Raw genomic sequence first — 22,397 nt, 5'->3', positions numbered from 1 at the left:
AGTAACAATTTCAATCTTTGAAGGTTTGAATAGCTGACATCAATGACTAAACAGAAGTTTCTATGTTATCAAATTTTCTGGCTCTTGTGCTTTAGTATCTACATTCTGTTTGGTAACAATGTCTATGGGAACACATGATCAAAATCAGATCAATACAAAAAGCCTAAACAGACCTTCTTCCTGTTTCCTTACAACAGAATAATCCCAGCAAAGGTCTATATAAACAGCATAGACAGACCTACTCTTGAAAGTTTTCTTTTGACAATAAATCAGTGTTACTTTATTGCAGTAATTATATTTGTTTTTTATGTCTACTTTAAACTGATCTTTATCCTTTTTTAGTATTTCCAGACAGATTTATAACCATTCCCACTGCTGGTTGGCATGGTAAAATCTATAAATGTAACAAAAATTTATTCTAGTGTTGTAATTATATGTATTGGTATTTAGAACATAAAAATGTACTTGCTGCACAACTGTAGGAGTCAGAGGAATGAAAAATGATAAAATGTAAACTCTAATTTCAGTTTAATTTATAATTTTGTAATGAACTACTTCTAATTATCATCCAAGTATATTGTACTTTTATTATAATAAAACATGGAATTATTTCCTCTTCTTTTAAGTTTTGTCCTTAACTTCATTTAAGATGTGCATCCAGAAAAAAAAATGAACATATTTTCCGGCAGTTTTAACATCATAAATATATTTTGACTAAAAAAAAGGGGGGGGGGGGGGGGGGGGGGAAGGTAGCGCCAAAAATCTCAAAAGGGATTTATTGCTTTGAATTATAATGGATACTTTATTATTAATTCCCAACAATTATTGTTTTATGAAATTTTGATTTAGATAATTGGACACGAAGTAAATTTTCATCAGCCTGTATAATAAATGGGACTGGATCTGAATATATTTCCTGTATTGTAAACCACTCAAACATTCCATATACAGGATAATGTCACACTATGTAGATACAACTATGTATCTATCTCTAAATAATTAACATTTAATCAAGTATTAATTTTATAAATATATATATATGTAGGTGGTCCAATACAGAAATAGATAGTGGGGTTTTAAAACTCCAGTGTATCCCAAACTCTGTCTGACCGATAAAATGTCCGACAAAAAAAAATCGTTCTGTCAGACAGAACTTTTAAGATTTTTTATTTGAATATATAGAAGAAAAGTTCAAATTTCTCTTTCGGTGAAAAAACCTAAAACAGTTTGGCATAGACTGAAACTCATGAAAGTAGTTTGATTTTCTTTGAAACATTGAAACGATTATGATATAAATATGCTGTATAAGAAAATGCTTTTGATCATTTTTTTTTAAATTGTACATATTTTTTTGAATTTAATCTAATCATATTCAAACATATGTGATGTTTATCTTTTATTTACATAAGGGTAAAGATTTATGTAACAGGACTGACAGAGAAATTATTGTGTAGAAATAAAAGACAGAAAAATGCATTCAGTCTACATCAACATCTGCAAAACATGTGCACTGCATGCATTTCATTTTTATTCAATATCTCAAGAGACTGAGAATGATGTAAATAAGCACATAACTTTCTGGTTAATAATAGAAATATATATTAAACAAACGTATTTGGCGTGTCACAGATCTATCTTATCCTTTCTTTTATGTACAGGATTTCATAACCCTATCAGTAATATTCAATAATTCAAGGTATGAGAGAGCACATCCAATCAAATGATCTTGTCATTAATGAATTTGGTTTTATTTATATTATACTACAAACAATTCAGTATAAAAATAGCAACTGTACTCCCCCCTTTTTCACCATTTTTTATCAATTACCCTATACTTAATAACTTTTCTACATATAGAAAGTTGAAGTTTTGGTAATTATACAGATTTGTACGAACCCTAAGATATGGTGTGTATGTTGATGGCGTTGGTGGATGGTATCCACTGTACGAATGTGTGGATCCATGTCCAACAGAAGATCCGATACTAGAAAGACTATTGGTTGATCCTGAACGAGAACTATATCCCGATCCTATCCCTGAGCTGTGGATACTACTAGGAGAACTTCCATAACTACTGTATAATCCAGGGTAACTACCCAAACTATACCGATTATAATTATAAGACATAGCACAACATGTTACACCATCTTCACAATGTACTTCCAACAGCTGATGTGCCAGGTGGATTGTACCATTATATTGATTAGGGAGATAATCAGTCAGGCCAACCCATTTGACTGATTAAGGGGTTATCAGTTTGATAGATAAAATACTACATAAATTCATCTAAAAATAAACTGATCTTGGGAGAAAATGTTTTTAAAATGTTAAATGGTCAGTTATCAATTAGCATGGCCATGAATGAACATTATAAAGATTGATAGCTCTTTATTTGAATGGAAACTGAACACTAACAGTCATTATATATCTAAAAGTAAACAATAGGGTGTAAAGATAGACCTTGCCTTTTCAATAACTTATTTACCACTTCAACCAAAATGATTTCAACCACTTATAGCTATACTTAATGTTGTTTACTTATTAGAGGTACATCTAAGGGTTATAAAATTTAGCGTAAAGACCTTTAATTATTTGTGTATAAAAAGCATATAGAAAGCTTTACACTTAACAATACATCAAGTTGGTAAAAATTAAGACGGAACTTATTTAAAATCTTACATGTTATTTGAAAATTAAATATTTTGTAAAATAAATCACTTAAATTTAACCAGTTTTGAATAATGTGTGAATTTAGAAAATCCCTAATTTTGACATTGGTTGTAATTTACATAATTCCTGAAAATCATCAGGAATTCTCATTTTTGATTTTCTAGTTTAATTCATGTTATTAAGATAATTTAACAAAGTCTATTTATTAAAATAATCAACTACCACATTCTTTTTTAAACTTATTTTGACTTCTCTAAAGAAAAGAAAATTTAAAATCTAAATATTTGTTTTTATTACATATAAAAGAAAACCCTCTTATTTGGCCCCAAAATCAAGTTATTGACCTTTTTTAAAAATATAATCCCAGATATTTCTATAATTTTGTAAAAATGCAGTTGGAGCATCTTCCTAAACACACCTTCTGTCTGTTATATGAACATCTGGTTTAGGATGTTGTTAGATATGAGAATTAGCAGGATTACATCAGATTACTTAGCAATCAACAATCAGATTAATTCACAACAGGAAATTAATTAATCTTGATTATCTAGATTTATTTGTCAATTAACTGGCGAAATATGCATGTATATTTGGGAAGTGGCTTAATTATTTTTAAGAGTAAAGTCAGTAAAATGCTTATTAAAATCTCAAAATACATTCTGGAATACTATTTTTAGAACCTTGAGAAAAACTTAACAATGACAAACTGTTCTGGCAGTGGTCTATATATAACTATTGTCTGAATAAAAGTATTACTGCTCTATTTCTGCTTCTTGCGTCAGTTACAGTCTAAGTATTATGTTTTATTTTACAGAATCGAACCAAACAAGATGAGATTTCAAAGGGACATAATCCCTTCTTTCATTCATATTTTTTCCAAATGAAATCAAAATAAACCTTTTACTTAAATATGATACATGCAAACCATATGTTCACAACAAGATGTGGTTTATGCTATTTGTTGTTGGATTGCTGTCTCTTCAATGCTTATCCTACATCTTTCATTCATACAATGATGTATTATAATGACTGACAAAGAATAATTTCTGACAGTAATATACATAACAAAATTGATTATCTCAATTAATTATTATGCCAAGAAACTAGAGGCCCATGTACATAATATTGTTTACCTAGCAGACTAGGTTATATAGATTTATTGTTTTTCAAGCATTGTTAGCAGATTGGATATCTTTTTTGAAAGGATATCAACTGAAATGCAAGGACCAATTCTTGATTAGTGCTGTTGATGATTTTTAAAGGGCTTCATACATGTACCTCAATGTTGGGAAAATTGCAAGTTTTTTTTAATAGATATTCAATTATTTGTCATCCATGGGCATGGTAATAAAGAACAACTTTTTTTTTTTTTTTTTTTATTAATTTCAATAATTAGAATGTCAAGGTCCCTTGCAATGATTTTTTACTTGCAACTGCAACAGAAGTCCTAATGTTTTGACTCTGGTAAAGACCGTAAGTGATACATTTTTTTCATTGATTGCAATTATTTTGATTAATGATGAAGCGGTGTAAAACTCAATCAAATTGCCTTTGTATTATTTTGTAAGACCAATACCCTTCTGTATACCTATGAGTTATAAATTTATGAATACACAATAATATCAAAGAAGCAAAAATACTGAATAAAACAAACATGCTTTTTTTTACATCAACTAGAGGGAAAAGTTGTGAAATATCTTTTGTTGCATTACATTTAATGGAAACCAGATGCTCCGCAGGGCGTAGCTTTATACGACCGCAGAGGTTGAACCCTGAACGGTTGGGGCAAGTATGGACACAACATTCAAGCTGGATTCCGCTCTAAATTTGGATTGTGATTAAATAGTTGACACAGCATAGGTTTCTGACACAGAATGAATGTATTCAAATGAACTTAAAAATTCTCTTAGAGCAATTCACTATGCTGTTGAATATTAATCCTCTCAAAAAAATGTTTGAAGAAATTTTCTTTTTATTTATGAAATTTCAAATGAGAAAAATTGAACCCAATTTTTTAATCACATCCCCCTTTCCCTTATTCCAAAACTAATTTCAATTAAAATATTCTAATGGAGTTTGCAACAATTACTACGCATTTAAATACATCATAAAATATTAAGATGTAAAAAAAACTGCTTGTTATCACTGAATGGTAAAGATTATTTAAATTTATCAGTTGGTAGTAAAAAGTGAATATACATTGTATATTGTATATAACAAAGATTTAAGTTGATTCTGGACAAAGAAAGATAACTCCAATTAAAAACCAGATGCTCCGCAGGGCGTAGCTTTATACGACCGCAGAGGTTGAACCCTGAACGGTTGGGGCAAGTATGGACACAACATTCAAGCTGGATTCCACTCTAAATTTGGATTGTGATTAAATAGTTGACACAGCATAGGTTTCTGACACAGAATGAATGTATTCAAATGAACTTAAAATTTTTGTTTTCTCTTAGAGCAATTCACTATGCTGTTGAATATTAATCCTCTCAAAAAAATGTTTGAAGAAATTTTCTTTTTATTTATGATATTTCAAATGAGAAAAATTGAACCCAATTTTTTAATCACATCCCCCTTTCCCTTATTCCAAAACTAATTTCAATTAAAATATTCTAATGGAGTTTGCAACAATTACTACTCATTTAAATACATCATAAAATATTAAGATGTAAAAAAACTGCTTGTTATCACTGAATGGTAAAGATTATTTAAATTTATCAGTTGGTAGTAAAAAGTGAATATACATTGTATATTGTATATAACAAAGATTTAAGTTGATTCTGGACAAAGAAAGATAACTCCAATTAAAAAAAATTCTTGCAGATATTTCTTGCTTACTATACTGGACAAAGAAAGATAACTCTTAATTAAAAAAAAATTTGCTATTTCACAATATTGTGAAATTAGATATTTCTTGCCATTGCACAATACTGTGCAATTGAAAAGACTTGCTATTGCACAATACTTAATATAATAATTTTAGATCCTGATTTGGACCAACTTGAAAACTGGGCCCATAATCAAAAATCTAAGTACATGTTTAGATTCAGCATATCAAAGAGGCCCAAGAATTTAATTTTTGTTAAAATCAAACTTAGTTTAATTTTGGACCCTTTGCACTTTAATTTAGACCAATTTTAAAACTGGACCAAAAATTAAGAGTCTACATACACAGTTAGATTTGGCATATCAAAGAACCCCAATTATTCAATTTTTGATGAAATCAAACAATGTTTAATTTTGGACCTCGATTTGGGCAAACTTGAAAACTGGGCCAATAATCAAAAATCTAAGTACATTTTTAGATTCAGCATATCAAAGAACTCCAAGGTTTCAATTTTTGTTAAAATCAAACTAAGTTTAATTTTGGACCCTTTGGACCTTAATGTAGACCAATTTGAAAACGGGACCAAAAAATTAAGAATCTACATACACAGTTAGATTCGGCATATCAAAGAACCCCAATTATTCAATTTTGATGAAATCAAACAAAGTTTAATTTTGGACCCTTTGGGCCCCTTTTTCCTTAACTGTTGGGACCAAAACTCCCAAAATCTATACCAACCTTCCTTTTATAGTCATAAACCTTGTGTTTAAATTTCATAGATTTCTATTTACCTATACTAACGCTATGGTGCGAAAACCAAGAAAAATGCTTATTTGGGTCCCTTTTTGGCCCCTAATTCCTAAACTGTTGGGACCGAAACTCCAAAAATCAATACCAACCTTCCTTTTGTGGTCATAAACATTGTGTTTAAATTTCATTGATTTCTATTTACTTTAACTAAAGTTATTGTGCGAAAACCAAGAATAATGCTTATTTGGGCCCTTTTTTGGCCCCTAATTTCTAAACTGTTGAAACCAAAACTCCCAAAATCAATCCCAACCTTTCTTTTGTGGTCATAAACCTTGTGTCAAAATTTCATAGATTTCTATTAACTTAAACTTAAGTTATAGTGCGAAAACCAAGAAAATGCTTATTTGGGCCCTTTTTGGCCCCTAATTCCTAAAATGTTGGGACCAAAACTCCCAAAATCAATACCAGTCTTCCTTTTATGGTCATAAACCTTTTGTTAAAATTTCATAGATTTCTATTCACTTTTACTAAAGTTAGAGTGCGAAAACTAAAGGTATTCGGACGACGACGACGACAACGACGCCAACGTGATAGCAATATACGACGAAAATTTTTTTCAAAATTTGCGGTCGTATAAAAATTCTTGCAGATATTTCTTGCTTACTATACTACTATACTGGACAAAGAAAGATAACTCTTAATTAAAAAAAAAATTGCTATTTCACAATATTGTGAAATTAGATATTTCTTGCCATTGCACAATACTGTGCAATTGAAAAGACTTGCTATTGCACAATACTTTAATATAATAATTTTAGATCCTGATTTGGACCAACTTGAAAACTTGGCCCATAATCAAAAATCTAAGTTCATGTTTAGATTCAGCATATCAAAGAGGCCCAAGAATTTAATTTTTGTTAAAATCAAACTTAGTTTAATTTTGGACCCTTTGCACTTTAATTTAGACCAATTTTAAAACTGGACCAAAAATTAAGAATCTACATACACAGTTAGATTTGGCATATCAAAGAACCCCAATTATTCAATTTTTGATGAAATCAAACAATGTTTTATTTTGGACCTCGATTTGGGCCAACTTGAAAATTGGGCCAATAATAAAAAATCTAAGTACATTTTTAGATTCAGCATATCAAAGAACTCCAAGGTTTCAATTTTTGTTAATATCAAACTAAGTTTAATTTTGGACCCTTTGGACCTTAATGTAGACCAATTTGAAAACGGGACCAAAAATTAAGAATCTACATACACAGTTAGATTCGGCATATTAAAGAACCCCAATTATTCAATTTTGATGAAATCAAACAAAGTTTAATTTTGGACCCTTTGGGCCCCTTTTTCCTTAACTGTTGGGACTAAAACTCCCAAAATCAATACCAACCTTCCTTTTATAGTCATAAACCTTGTGTTTAAATTTCATAGATTTCTTTTTACTTATACTAACGCTATGGTGCGAAAACCAAGAAAAATGCTTATTTGGGTCCCTTTTTGGCCCCTAATTCCTAAACTGTTGGGACCGAAACTCCCAAAAATTAATACCAACCTTCCTTTTGTGGTCATAAATATTGTGTTTAAATTTCATTGATTTCTATTTACTCTAACTAAAGTTATTGTGCGAAAACCAAGAATAATGCTTATTTGGGCCCTTTTTTGGCCCCTAATTCCTAAACTGTTGAAACCAAAACTCCCAAAATCAATCCCAACCTTTCTTTTGTGGTCATAAACCTTGTGTCAAAATTTCATAGATTTCTATTAACTTAAACTAAAGTTATAGTGCGAAAACCAAGAAAATGCTTATTTGGGCCCTTTTTGGCCCCTAATTCCTAAAATGTTGGGACCAAAACTCCCAAAATCAATACCAGTCTTCCTTTTATGGTCATAAACCTTGTGTTAAAATTTCATAGATTTCTATTCACTTTTACTAAAGTTAGAGTGCGAAAACTAAAAGTATTCGGACGACGACGACGCCAACGTGATAGCAATATACGACGAAAATTTTTTCAAAATTTGCGGTCATATAAAAAAGGATTTGTGGCAATCATTTTAGTCAGGATCTTTTACAGGAAATATAAGCTTTATTACAGAGGTTTCAAAGATGATTACTGGCTTGTTTGTCCATGTAATGCTACTGTGCAATGGTATTGGATTTAATTTTTCGAGTAATTCATAATATATTTTCAACAATTTTTTATCTCAGCTTTTATGAACTTTCTATGAAAAAGGTTATCTTGTTTCCATTTTGGAAATCTGCATAATACTTCCAGACATCTGTACAAATAAATTGGGAATGTGTCCTGCGATGATGCCCCAGCTAGCTTTGAATGTTAAAAAGGGTCATAACTTGAGTTCTATAAAAGTGATGCTACCTAATTTTGCACTTGATTTGATTTTTGTGATAATAAGCATCTATAATACTAAAATTACGAGGTCCAATTTGTCAGCCGTCATCACGTAAAAACGACGAATCAAAGAACTTAACTTTATATATAACTACAATAGTACAAAGGTGTAGATTAAAAATTACACCACTCCAGGCCCTTTTGTTTTCCACGTAATTAATATTGCCAATAATTAAGAAGTTCCGAGTGGAGTCCGATACCGATATCAATAGTATATTCACCTGTTACCTATTACCTTATCTGTATTTTCGGCATCTGACAGGCGCACCAACAAACGGTGTATTCAGGATTAATATGCTATATACACTGGTCATAATCACAGGGTTGACACTACTAAATTGTCAAATTGTTACCTATTGTAGTATTTTAATCAGTAAGACTTTCTAAGATAACAATACGAATACTAAAAATAAATTTAGCGGGCATTACGTAAAACAGCGAATCAAAAAATTCAACTTTATTTATAACTAATATAGGACAATGCTGTTGATTAAAAAATACTCCATTCCAGGACCTTTTGTTTTCCAAAAAAATAATATTACCAATAATTGATAAGTTCCAGTTCGACAGGTTCAAACAGAAAGATTTGAAAGCAGAGAAAACTGTATCTTATAATCGGCATGATCTTTATCAGATGACAATACTAATACTAAAATAAGGCTTGCGCATAGTTATATACTTAAATTTAGTCACAGACCCGCGATATCACGGGTGTGTTCTAGTTGTGTATAAGTTTCAATAGATTTAGTTGAGATTAATTTAAGTAAGAGAATGGAAACAAAAAAATCAGCATTTTTTCAATTTGTAAAGTGGCATAGCCCTAGAACAGTAAAAATGACACCCCAAACTTTATGTGTTTTGTGGTTATAAGCACTGTGTATAATGCTCATAACATTTGGTTGAGACAAACTTAAGTTAGAGAACAGAAACAAATGTACAGGGACATTACAAGGATGGTTAAAGTGATGCCACCAAAATTAAAACTTGACCTGTGATTAGTGGGAATTAGCATTGTGTATAAGTTTAATAACATTTGGTTGAGTCAAACTCAAGTAATAAAATGGAAACATACAAAATCAGCAATTATTATTCATTTTTAAAGGGGCTTAACTCTAGAACAGTTAATTTGATGCCACCAAAATTCAAACTTGATCTGTGTTTTGTGGTAATGAGCATTGTGTATAAGTTTCAGAACATTTGGTAGAGGCAAACTAAAGTTGGAGATCGGAAAAATTTAGGGCGTACAGACATGTAGACAGACAAGGGTAAAACTTAATGTCTCCTCCACTACAGCAGGGGGCATAAAACTTGCAACACAATTTGTTTAAAACATATCTATGGAGAGTAATTCATAACTATTACTTTCTAAAAGTGTATTTTTCTTTGGGACTAGAGATGTTATAAAACTTTAGTTTTTATTTTATAAAATTTCCTCTAGAAAATGTGTTTCACTTGCAACATATACCAATTTTTGTGCCTTTTAAAAAATTCATGTATCTTTCGTTCATAAATTAGACAGCTCTTTTCCTAAACGTTATGGCTAAAGTGGCTTACAAAATTGCAGTTTGGATTCGTCTCTTAAACTGAACAACTGGTTAAAAGTTAAAAGCTCATAGCTACAAATGAGAAAGGTTGTTAGTATGAAGCAAGTGCAGTAAAACATATACTTTAATCTCCCCTCCCCCAAATCTCATTCTGCTCCAAATTTGGATATCACATCGGTCATTGAAATTGCACAAAGAATTTCCCTTTCACATATATCAAAAGTAAACACATGATACAGCCAATTTTAGAATTTTAGAATTGCTAGACAAATGTCAAATTTCCAATCTGAATTTCAAAATGCAAATTTTCTTTACTGGTTTTAGAGTTGTCTTCAAATCAAAGCACTCAAAACAGGATATACTTGAAATATTTTCTAAAATTTTAAAGGGAGATAAGAGAGTTCAATCACTAATTCATGTAAAAATAGTTAATTCATAGATATCTGATTATCTCCCATGGAATCTTGTTAAAAATATAAAATTTACTTTAAATTTGTTTTATTACATCTTCAAATTAATGTCAATTTCTATGATTTAAGAACAATTTTTAAAAGGAATAGTGTAAAAACTTAAGACTAGGCACTTACAATGGATTTCAAAAATTGAAATGTTTATAAAAATAATTGTTTATTATTGTCATTTTGCTTATTTTCTTCTTCCCTTACCTATTCTATTATCAGACTGGGACTTCTTTAAAACATAATTTACTGTATTTGTTTTTCTATATTGGCTATATATATATATGGGGAGGGTTGAGATCACACAAACATGTTTAACCTCCCCTCATATTGGGTATGTCTAAAGTCAGGATTTACTCCCTGCATTAAGGACCTTGTCCTTGGGCCGTTATCTGCTTTTTGGTCTGGGTTTTTGTCTCTTTGTCACATTCCCTATTTCCAATCTCTATTCAATGTATACATCTCAATGACAGCTGTATAATTCATATCTACTAGGATTTAAAGTTTGCATTTCATTTTACACTGCACTTCATACTAAAAACATTTACAAGCTATGAGCTTAACTGTTTTACCATATGATCAGTTTGTTGAGATGAATTCAAACTGTAATTTGGTACAATGTTTCAGCTATTGGAACAGTGAAAGAGCAAAGACTCTAGGAAAAGAAGTCCAGAAATTGCAGTTCACTAGTAATATATGGACAAACCATGCATTTAAGCCTCATAAAATTCATACAATTTTATTGTGTATTATTTTTTTCAAATAAACACCATTGTATTAATATGTTACTATTAAAATCAAAACTTACCTTGTCTTTTTCTTCCGTATCTTTCTTTTCATCTTCATCATCATCCTGTTGATAAATAATAAATATTATTGTATAGCAATATAATATTTCCCACAGAACGTAACCAAAAGTTAGCGTGCAATAAATTCTAATATTGCACTAGTGCAATAAATCTTCAAAAATCATGACGTCATTAACGTTTAAATCTTAGTTTAAACCAAGTTTTACTTTCAAATATTATATTGCTATACAATAAAAGGGTTATTGCATGAATATTGGGGAATATTGTCCCTCGTAGAACATATATTGCACTCGCAAGCTCGTGCAATATAAGATTCTACTCGGGACAATATTCCCCAATATTCATGCAATAACCCTATAATATTATACACAATACGTCAAGGATACATATAACTTCAGTTGTTTTTAAAATCTATTTGTTCATGTTATCTCTTTGATACATCAAGGCTACATACAACTTTAATTTTTTATATAATTGATTTCATTAAGCTGTCTTTATAAATTAGAAACCCACATGAAATCTTAAAAGAATGGCTACTCATGCCCCTATTTAATCATTTCAGGAACAACCCTAATGAATATCCGTTTCTTTTAATATAACAGAGCTTCAAAATCATGTGTAGGCTTTGCTGAACCATGTGACTGGTGTAACATTTTTCTCAGCTAACTCAGATTTCCACCCTTATTTCATCAGGTTTAATATGTTGAGTCAGTACTAAGGGCTGTTCCAGAAAATACTATGTCCCCCCCAGGGAAGGCAATTTTTTTTAAATATTATGTGAGTGGTTGTATTTGAAATACCAAAATGCAAAGGGAGTGCTGTTCTAATATAATTTTATTTCTGTGGGTGGTGGGGGTTAAAAAAAAGTGCCGTCCCTGGGGGGGGGGGACATATTATTTTCTGGAACAGCCCTAAGATCTTCGATATATGAATTCCCTTAAATTTCTAATTTGAGTGTCAAAATACACTGCATAAGTGGAACTAGCTGTCTGTGATTTATTTAAAGAGAAAAGTTTTTGGAGCTATCATCTCATTATTCAATCATGCATAGGAAATAATTGACAATTTTGATATATTCCTAACCATAAGTGATTTATCGTGTAAATCTACACCCATGTTTTAAGTACTGAACAAGTATTATAAACAGTACACATACCTTACTAGGGTCGTAAGTGACGATTCCTGTTGATCGACGCTCTCGTCTATTACGGCGAGCACGTACATGAGAGGGTTCTTTCTTTTCATCTTTATCATCACCTGAAACAAAAGATATTGTTATGGTCAGAACTGAACTTGCTTATTAAGTGCAATAAAAACAATTTTAAAGTAAAATGTAGATATTCAACAGAAATTGTCTCTTTTTAAGAAACATATGATTATCTAAACACTAAGAAATTTTAACTATCTGTATAAGTTCAAAAGCATTAAAATTCTTTCAACATCTTTCTTTTTTCATTCAGTTGAATTAAAGAACAAAGTTGATTCTTAATCTTTTATACAAATAAGGTCGTTAGTTTTTTTGTTTGAATTGTTTTACATTGTCATATTGGGGCCTTTTATAGCTGACTATGTGGTTTGCTCATTGTTGAAGGCCGTACAGTGACCTATAGTTTTAATGTCTGTGTCATTTTGGTCTCTTGTGGACAGTTGTCTCATTGGCTATCATACCACATCTTCTTTTTTATATCTATACAGTGCAATTGACAAGCAACCTACCATAGTATGTAATACTAATGATAGTACTAACCTTTGGAATCTTTTTTAGAATCTGTGTCATCTTGGTCCTCCGCGTGTAACCTTGACGATCGTAATGAAGCAGATCTACGAATTTCTGAACTACCTAGACTAGATTTATTATCTATAGATGTGGACAATGCATTTCTTTCCCTGCGGGGTACATATGCTATAATAGAAAAAAATGAAAAAAACATAAAATAATATATACAGATGAGAATAAAGCATATCTAACTCTGTGAGGTAAATATAAGAGAATTTTATAAGTTCAAACTTTTACGAGTATTTGTAGATGTCGGCATATTTGCAAGCTGCATTCACCACATCAGAGAAGAAAACATATTCCCAAAACTACCAATATTTATTTAAGTTATTTCAATATACTGCAACAGAAATTTACCTGAAATTGCCTTATTTTCAAAGGATGAAATGGACACTTCATTGAATTTGTATCAATAATTAATCAATCAAAGTCAAGTTTACTCTATAAAATTCAAAATCAGACAAAATAATTAGTTTTCCAATCAATAGATGAATGCTTTATATTTTTGTCTTTAAGAATAAAAGTAACCAGCTTACCAAGAGTATCAGCATGCCTGTCAAACTGAATATTTATATAATTCATTCAAGCCAGAATTGCAGTCCTGTTGGAAATGTAGTCTATAACTATTATTTATGAAAAACCGAAAAAAAATCCAGAAATACAATAGTTGTAAGTCTACCTGAAGTTGTATCTGTAGAATAAATACTGGAATCTTTGGAATCTCTTGATCTTCTAAAACTACTTCGTGTTTCGTCCTGCAACAAAAAAACAACAATAATATATGTAGGAATTCAATGACGACAAGTTTCTAAATCTAATAATGTTTTTTTTGTCGGGAAAGAAAGTTAATGTTTCTGTACCCAGAAGTTGTTATTCTTAACAGAAAGTTCTAGGTAGCAAATAATTTGACCCCAAGTAACATTCTGTGACACGAATGGTTAAAGGGACATAACTCCAGAATACAAATAGTGGTTTCTGTTAGGGATCAATGAATACTTACATGTTTTGCATTTTTTTTAACTGCTTTCTTTATGTACTATATGTATCATGTAACAAGAACTTTGTTTTCTTTCTAACAGATATTTGAAAAATACAAAGATAAAGAGTAGTAACATTCTGTTACATGAATGGTTAAAGGGACAAAACTCCAGAATATCAAGTTATAGCTTCAGTTTGCGATCAATGAATACTATACTTTTTGCATTTTTCCTGCTTTCTTAATGTTCTATATGTTTCCTGTAACAAGAACTTTGGTTTTTTTTTTAACAGATATTCAGAAAATACAAAAGATATAAAGACTACTTCTTAATTTTTTCATTTTTTTCCAATGACTCACACCAAGTTTCCTATACATTTCATATATCTAGATAATGTATGTAGCAAATTTGATTGAGTGGCTAGCTTGCTTGTTTATAGCTGAAACATATAATTATTATAAGTTTATCTTTACTACCCTTCTTTCAGAGTAGTCTAGCCCTACAGAAAGATAGATTTGTTATCTGTTGGACAAATCTACTCTTATGGAAGGTAGTATACCTGACCTAACAATGACTTCATGGTTCAGCCAACAAACAAGCTAACCAAAGATTTTACCTATACCTACACACTCAATGCATTTTGCTGTAATTGATTATGATTAATTCATCAATGAGGAAAGCAATGTAACCACAATAAACAAGAATGTGTCCCCGGTACATGGATGCCCCACTACCACTATCATTTTCTATGTTCAGTGAAATGCACAGTGGACCACGAACTCTAATTTGGCATTAAAATTAGAAAGATTATATCATAAGGAACATGTATACTAAGTTTCAGGTTGATTGGACTTCAACTTATCAAAAACTACCTCAACCAAAAACTTTAACCTGAAGTGGGACAGACGAACGAACAAACAAAAGGATGGACAGACGGACGAACAGACGAATAGACTAGAAAACATAATGCCTCTCTACTTTGTAGGTGGGGGCATACAAATTCCTTTACACATTGAATATCTTACATCTGGTCTGAAACGTCGCCTAACAGATTCTGGTTGTTCTATACTTGTTGACTCTATATTAGAAGTTCTACTACTTTCACTTAAAGCATTGTTAGTTTTTTCACTAGGTTTTGTATCACTAGGTTTTGTGTCTGATGAGTGTAATACTTCTTCTGCTTTCTGTATATCTTCTAACGTCACGCCCTGAAAATAGAATTTATATATAATTATTTTTTATATTTAATTACTGTAACGTATCACATATTTTTATCATATGCAAAATTCTACAATCAGTCAATACCTTTTTAGTAGGTAAAAAGTAAGGTAATAAATGTGGTGTTCCATTAGTTTTGAAACTCAAAAGCTCACATTTTTTATTTCACAAATCTGATACCCTAAAGTTTTATCCTATTTATGATCATTTCCTATTCTTACAAGTAAAATATCTACAAATGTGAAAAAAAAAGTTTTGTATATGTTTACGTTTAGACATTCTTAAATTTATTTTTACCATTTAATTACAGTGACAACCTGCTTACTGGTAACTGAGAGAGGAAGTAATATGTAAAACAAAAGTGGTCACAATACATTCCATTTCTCTAGAGGCAGTTTTATAAACAAATGTTTACAAGTGTGGAATTAGTATCAAGTAAAGTTGAATATTTATATAATGGTAGCTGTTTATGTCTAGAAGCACTTGAATAAGAAATATTCCTAAGTAATGTCTGTATTTTGTGTGTTTACATTACATACTAAACATTGCTAAACTGCATTTTAAATTGATACAGATGATACTACAGCTCTATGACATGTCTCTTATAATTACTGGAAATGCACTTTTTTATGTCCACTCAAGCATTTAACCAGATGCTCCGCAGGGCGTAGCTTTATACGACCGCAGAGGTTGAACCCTGAACGGTTGGGGCACAGTATGGACACAACATTCAAGCTGGATTCCGCTCTAAATTTGGATTGTGATTAAATAGTTGACACAGCATAGGTTTCTGACACAGAATGAATGTATTCAAATGAACTTAAAATTTTTGTTTTCTCTTAGAGCAATTCACTGCTGTTGAATATTAATCCTCTCAAAAAAATGTTTGAAGAAATTTTCTTTTTATTTATGAAATTTCAAATGAGAACCAGATGCTCCGCAGGGCGTAGCTTTATACGACCGCAGAGGTTGGGGCAAGTATGGACACAACATTCAAGCTGGATTCCGCTCTAAATTTGGATTGTGATTAAATAGTTGACACAGCATAGGTTTCTGACACAGAATGAATGTGTTCTAATGAACTTAAAATTTTTGTTTTCTCTTAGAGCAATTCACTATGCTGTTGAATATTAATCCTCTCAAAAAAATGTTTGAAGAAATTTTCTTTTTATTTATTAAAATTTCAAATGAGAAAAATTGAACCCAATTTTTTAATCACATCCCCCTTTCCCTTATTCCAAAACTAATTTCAATTAAAATATTCTAATGGAGTTTGCAACAATTACTACTCATTTAAATACATCATAAAATATTAAGATGTAAAAAAACTGCTTGTTATCACTGAATGGTAAAAATTATTTAAATTTATCAGTTGGTAGTAAAAAGTGAATATACATTGTATATTGTATATAACAAAGATTTTAGTTGATTCTGGACAAAGAAAGATAACTCCAATTAATACCAGATGCTCCGCAGGGCGTATCTTTATACGACCGCAGAGGTTGAACCCTGAACGGTTGGGGCAAGTATGGACACAACATTCAAGCTGGATTCAGCTCTAAATTTGGATTGTGATTAAATAGTTGACACAGCATAGGTTTCTGACACAGAATGAATGTGTTCTAATGAACTTAAAATTTTTGTTTTCTCTTAGAGCAATTCACTATGCTGTTGAATATTAATCCTCTCAAAAAAATGTTTGAAGAAATTTTCTTTTTATTTATGAAATTTCAAATGAGAAAAATTGAACCCAATTTTTTTAATCACATCCCCCTTTCCCTTATTCCAAAACTAATCTCAATTAAAATATTCTAATGGAGTTTGCAACAATAACTACTCATTTAAATACATCATAAAATATTAAGATGTAGAAAAACTGCTTGTTATCACTGAATGGTAAAGATTATTTAAATTTATCAGTTGGTAGTAAAAAGTGAATATACATTGTATATTGTATATAACAAAGATTTAAGTTGATTCTGGACAAAGAAAGATAACTCCAATTAAAAAAATTCTTGCAATAAGATATTTCTTGCTTACTATTCTGGACAAAGAAAGATAACTCTAATTAAAAAAAATATTTTGCTATTTCACAATATTGTGAAATTAGATATTTCTTGCCATTGCACAATACTGTGCAATTGAAAAGACTTGCTATTGCACAATACTTAATATAATAATTTTAGATCCTGATTTGGACCAACTTGAAAACTGGGCCCATAACCAAAAAACTAAGTACATGTTTAGATTCAGCATATCAAAGAGGCCCAAGAATTTAATTTTTGTTAAAATCAAACTTAGTTAAATTTTGGACCCTTTGGACCTTAATGTAGGCCAATTTGAAAACGGGACCAAAAATGAAGAATCTACATACACAGTTAGATTTGGCATATCAAAGAACCCCATTTATTCAATTTTTTATGAAATCAAACAAAGTTTAATTTTGGACCCCGATTTGGACCAACTTGAAAACTGGACCAATAATCAAAAATCTAAGTACATTTTTAGATTCAACATATCAAAGAACCCAACCGATTCATTTTTTGTCAAAATCAAACTAAGTTTAATTTTGGACCCTTTGGACCTTAATGTAGACCAATTTGAAAAAGGGACCAAAAGTTAAGAATCTACATACACAGTTAGATTCGGCATATCTAAGAACCCCAATTATTCAATTTTGATGAAATCAAACAAAGTTTAATTTTGGACCCTTTGGGCCCCTTTTTCCTAAATTGTTGGGACCAAAACTCCCAAAATCAATACCAACCTTCCTTTTATAGTCATAAACCTTGTGTTTAAATTTCATAGATTTCTATTTACTTATACTAACGTTATGGTGCAAATACCAAGAAAAATGCTTATTTGGGTCCCTTTTTGGCCCCTTATTCCTAAACTGTTGGGACCTAAACTCCCAAAATCAGTACCAATCTTCCTTTTGTGGTCATAAACATTGTGTTTAAATTTCATTGATTTCTATTTACTTAAACTAAAGTTATTGTGGGAAAACCAAGAATAATGCTTATTTGGGCCCTTTTTTGGCCCCTAATTCCTAAACTGTTGAAACCAAAACTCCCAAAATCAATCCCAACCTTTCTTTTGTGGTCATAAACCTTGTGTCAAAATTTCATAGATTTCTATTAACTTAAACTAAAGTTATAGTGCGAAAACCAAGAAAATGCTTATTTGGGCCCTTTTTGGCCCCTAATTCCTAAAATGTTGGGACCAAAACTCCCAAAATCAATACCAACCTTCCTTTTATGGTCATAAACCTTGTGTTAAAATTTCATAGATTTCTATTCACTTTTACTAAAGTTAGAGTGCGAAAACTAAAAGTATTCGGACGACGACGACGACGACGCCAACGTGATAGCAATATACGACGAATTTTTTTTCAAAATTTGCGGTCGTATAAAAATTGAACCCAATTTTTTATTCACATCCCCCTTTCCCTTATTCCAAAACTAATTTCAATTAAAATATTCTAATGAAGTTTGCAACAATTACTACTCATTTAAATACATCATAAAATATTAAGATGTAAAAAAACTGCTTGTTATCACTGAATGGTAAAGATTATTTAAATTTATCAGTTGGTAGAAAAAGTGAATATACATTGTATATTGTATATAACAAAGATTTAAGTTGATTCTGGACAAAGAAAGATAACTCCAATTAAAAAAAATTCTTGCAGATATTTCTTGCTTACTATACTGGACAAAGAAAGATAACTCTTAATTAAAAAAAAATTTGCTATTTCACAATATTGTGAAATTAGATATTTCTTGCCATTGCACAATACTGTGCAATTGAAAAGACTTGCTATTGCACAATACTTAATATAATAATTTTAGATCCTGATTTGGACCAACTTGAAAACTGGGCCCATAATCAAAAATCTAAGTACATGTTTAGATTCAGCAAATCAAAGAGGCCAAAGAATTTAATTTTTGTTAAAATCAAACTTAGTTTAATTTTGGACCCTTTGCACTTTAATTTAGACCAATTTTAAAACTGGACCAAAAATTAAGAATCTACATACACAGTTAGATTTGGCATATCAAAGAACCCCATTTATTCAATTTTTGATGAAATCAAACAATGTTTAATTTTGGACCTCGATTTGGGCCAACTTGAAAACTGGGCCAATAATCAAAAATCTAAGTACATTTTTAGATTCAGCATATCAAAGAACCCCAAGGTTTCAATTTTTGTTAAAATCAAACTAAGTTTAATTTTGGACCCTTTGGACCTTAATGTAGACCAATTTGAAAACGGGACAAAAAATTAAGAATCTACATACACAGTTAGATTCGGCATATTAAAGAACCCCAATTATTCAATTTTGATGAAATCAAACAAAGTTTAATTTTGGACCCTTTGGGCCCCTTTTTCCTTAACTGTTGGGACCAAAACTCCCAAAATCAATACCAACCTTCCTTTTATAGTCATAAACCTTGTGTTTAAATTTCATAGATTTCTATTTACTTATACTAACGCTATGGTGCGAAAACCAAGAAAAATGCTTATTTGGGTCCCTTTTTGGCCCCTAATTCCTAAACTGTTGGGACCGAAACTCCCAAAATCAATACCAACCTTCCTTTTGTGGTCATAAACATTGTGTTTAAATTTCATTGATTTCTATTTACTTTAACTTAAGTTATTTTGCGAAAACCAAGAATAATGCTTATTTGGGCCCTTTTTTGGCCCCTAATTCCTAAACTGTTGAAACCAAAACTCCCAAAATCAATCCCAACCTTTCTTTTGTGGTCATAAACCTTGTGTCAAAATTTCATAGATTTCTATTAACTTAAACTAAAGTTATAGTGCGAAAACCAAGAAAATGCTTATTTGGGCCCTTTTTGGCCCCTAATTCCTAAAATGTTGGGACCAAAACTCCCAAAATCAATACCAGCCTTCATTTAATGGTCATAAACATTGTGTTAAAATTTCATAGATTTCTATTCACTTTTACTAAAGTAAGAGTGCGAAAACTAAAAGTATTCGGACGACGACGACGACGACGACAACGTGATAGCAATATACGACGAAAATTTTTTCAAAATTTGCGGTCGTATAAAAAATCTTACAATTAGATATTTCTTGCTTACTATTCTGGACAAAGAAAGATAACTCTAATTAAAAACAAAATTGCTATTTCACAATATTTTGCAATAAGATATTTCTTGCCATTGCGCAATACTGTGCAATTGAAAAGACTTGCTATTGCACAAAACTTAATATAATAATTTTAGATCCTGATTTGGACCAACTTGAAAACTGGGCCCAGAATCAAAAATCTAAGTACATGTTTGGATTCAGCATATCAAAGAACCCTAAGATTTCAATTTTTGTTAAAATCAAACTAAGTTTAATTTTGGACCCTTTGGACTTTAATGTAGACCAATTTGAAAACAAGACCAAAAATGAGGAATCTACATACACAGTTAGATTTGGCATATCAAAGAACCCCATTTATTCAATTTTTTAATGAAATCAAACAAAGTTTAATTTTGGACCCCGATTTGGACCAACTTGAAAACTGGGCCGATAATCAAGAATCTAAGTACATTTTTAGATTCAGCATATCAAAGAACCCAACCGATTAATTTTTTGTCAAAATCAAACGAAGTTTAATTTTGGACCCTTTGGACCTTAATGTAGACCAATTTGAAAACAGGACCAAAAGTTAAAAATCTACATACACAGTTAGATTCGGCATATCAAAGAACCCCAATTATTCAATTTTGATGAAATCAAACAAAGTTTAATTTTGGACCCTTTGGGCCCCTTATTCTTAAACTGTTGGGACCAAAACTCCCAAAATCATTACCAACCTTCCTTTTATGGTCATAAACCTTGTGTTTAAATTTCATAGATTTCTATTTACTTATACTAAAGTTATGGTGCGAAAACCAAGAAAAATGCTTATTTGGGTCCCTTTTTGGCCCCTAATTCCTAAACTGTTGGGACCTAAACTCCCAAAATCAATACCAACCTTCCTTTTGTGGTCATTAACATTGTGTTTAAATTTCATTATTTTCTATTTACTTAGAATAATGCTTATTTGGGCCCTTTTTTGGCCCCTAATTCCTACACTATTGAAACCAAAACTCCCAAAATCAATCCAAACCTTTCTTTTGTGGTCATAAACCTTGTGTCAAAATTTCATAGATTTCTATTAACTTAAGCTAAAGTTATAGTGCGAAAACCAAGAAAATGCTTATTTGGGCCCTTTTTGGCCCCTTATTCCTAAAATGTTAGGACCAAAACTCCCAAAATCAATACCAACCTTCCTTTTGTGGTCATAAACCTTGTGATAAAATTTTATAGATTTATATTCACTTTTACTAAAGTTAGAGTGCGAAAACTAAAAGTATTCGGACGACGACGACGACGACGATGCCAACGTGATAGCAATATACGACGAAAATTTTTTCAAAATTTGCGGTCGTATAAAAAGGTATATCTGTTATATTTTGCTTTACACTCATTTGCAAGTTTTGAACTGATATGAAACTTTCAATGACATTTAAGGAAGATTCTGTATATTCTGTATACCTGTGTAGACCTTCTGGTCTCCCTAGCTCTCTTTGCCCTAGCCTTTCTTTGTGTCTCAGCTTCTTCATCTCTGCATGGTATTTGATATGATCTGAAAAGTTCAAGGTCATGTTAACCTTTCACCATTCTATTGTAATTTGCAGCAAAATACAAGACCTGAGTTCTTTGAGAGCAAATGCTGTTGTTTGGTAAACAGCCTAACACTTAACTTTTGAAAGTATCCACCATAACAAAGTGTAAATTCAGATATTTTTTAGATGTTTTTTAAGATTTTTATGGATTAGTTGTCTAAAAAGTATATTTCAAAAGCAGTATTTGTGAAGTCACAGGCAGTTATCCAGTTTTTCTTTTAAATTGTTTAACACAATATTAAATGCATCCAAAATTTC

The 22,397-nt window shown here is 30.9% G+C and overlaps 1 protein-coding gene across 1 annotated transcript in view; it reads right to left on the bottom strand.

Annotated features, from left to right (window-relative positions):
* Nucleotides 1–22,397, bottom strand: part of LOC134688021 (protein phosphatase 1 regulatory subunit 12A-like) — an 88,844-nt gene that overhangs the window by 30,236 nt on the left and 36,211 nt on the right. The window contains exons 17-23 of the mRNA XM_063548488.1: nt 22,009–22,099; nt 15,258–15,440; nt 13,935–14,010; nt 13,226–13,381; nt 12,635–12,735; nt 11,478–11,522; nt 1,897–2,241 (exon numbers count right to left, since the gene is read on the bottom strand). Coding sequence (XP_063404558.1) covers nt 1,897–2,241; nt 11,478–11,522; nt 12,635–12,735; nt 13,226–13,381; nt 13,935–14,010; nt 15,258–15,440; nt 22,009–22,099 — 997 coding nt within the window. The remainder of the gene's footprint in view (nt 1–1,896; nt 2,242–11,477; nt 11,523–12,634; nt 12,736–13,225; nt 13,382–13,934; nt 14,011–15,257; nt 15,441–22,008; nt 22,100–22,397) is intronic.

Source organism: Mytilus trossulus, chromosome 10, assembly GCF_036588685.1.
Source record: "Mytilus trossulus isolate FHL-02 chromosome 10, PNRI_Mtr1.1.1.hap1, whole genome shotgun sequence".
NCBI lineage: Eukaryota > Metazoa > Mollusca > Bivalvia > Mytilida > Mytilidae > Mytilus > Mytilus trossulus.
Note: the sequence above shows the minus strand (reverse complement) of the source record. Positions and strands in the feature narration are given on the sequence as shown.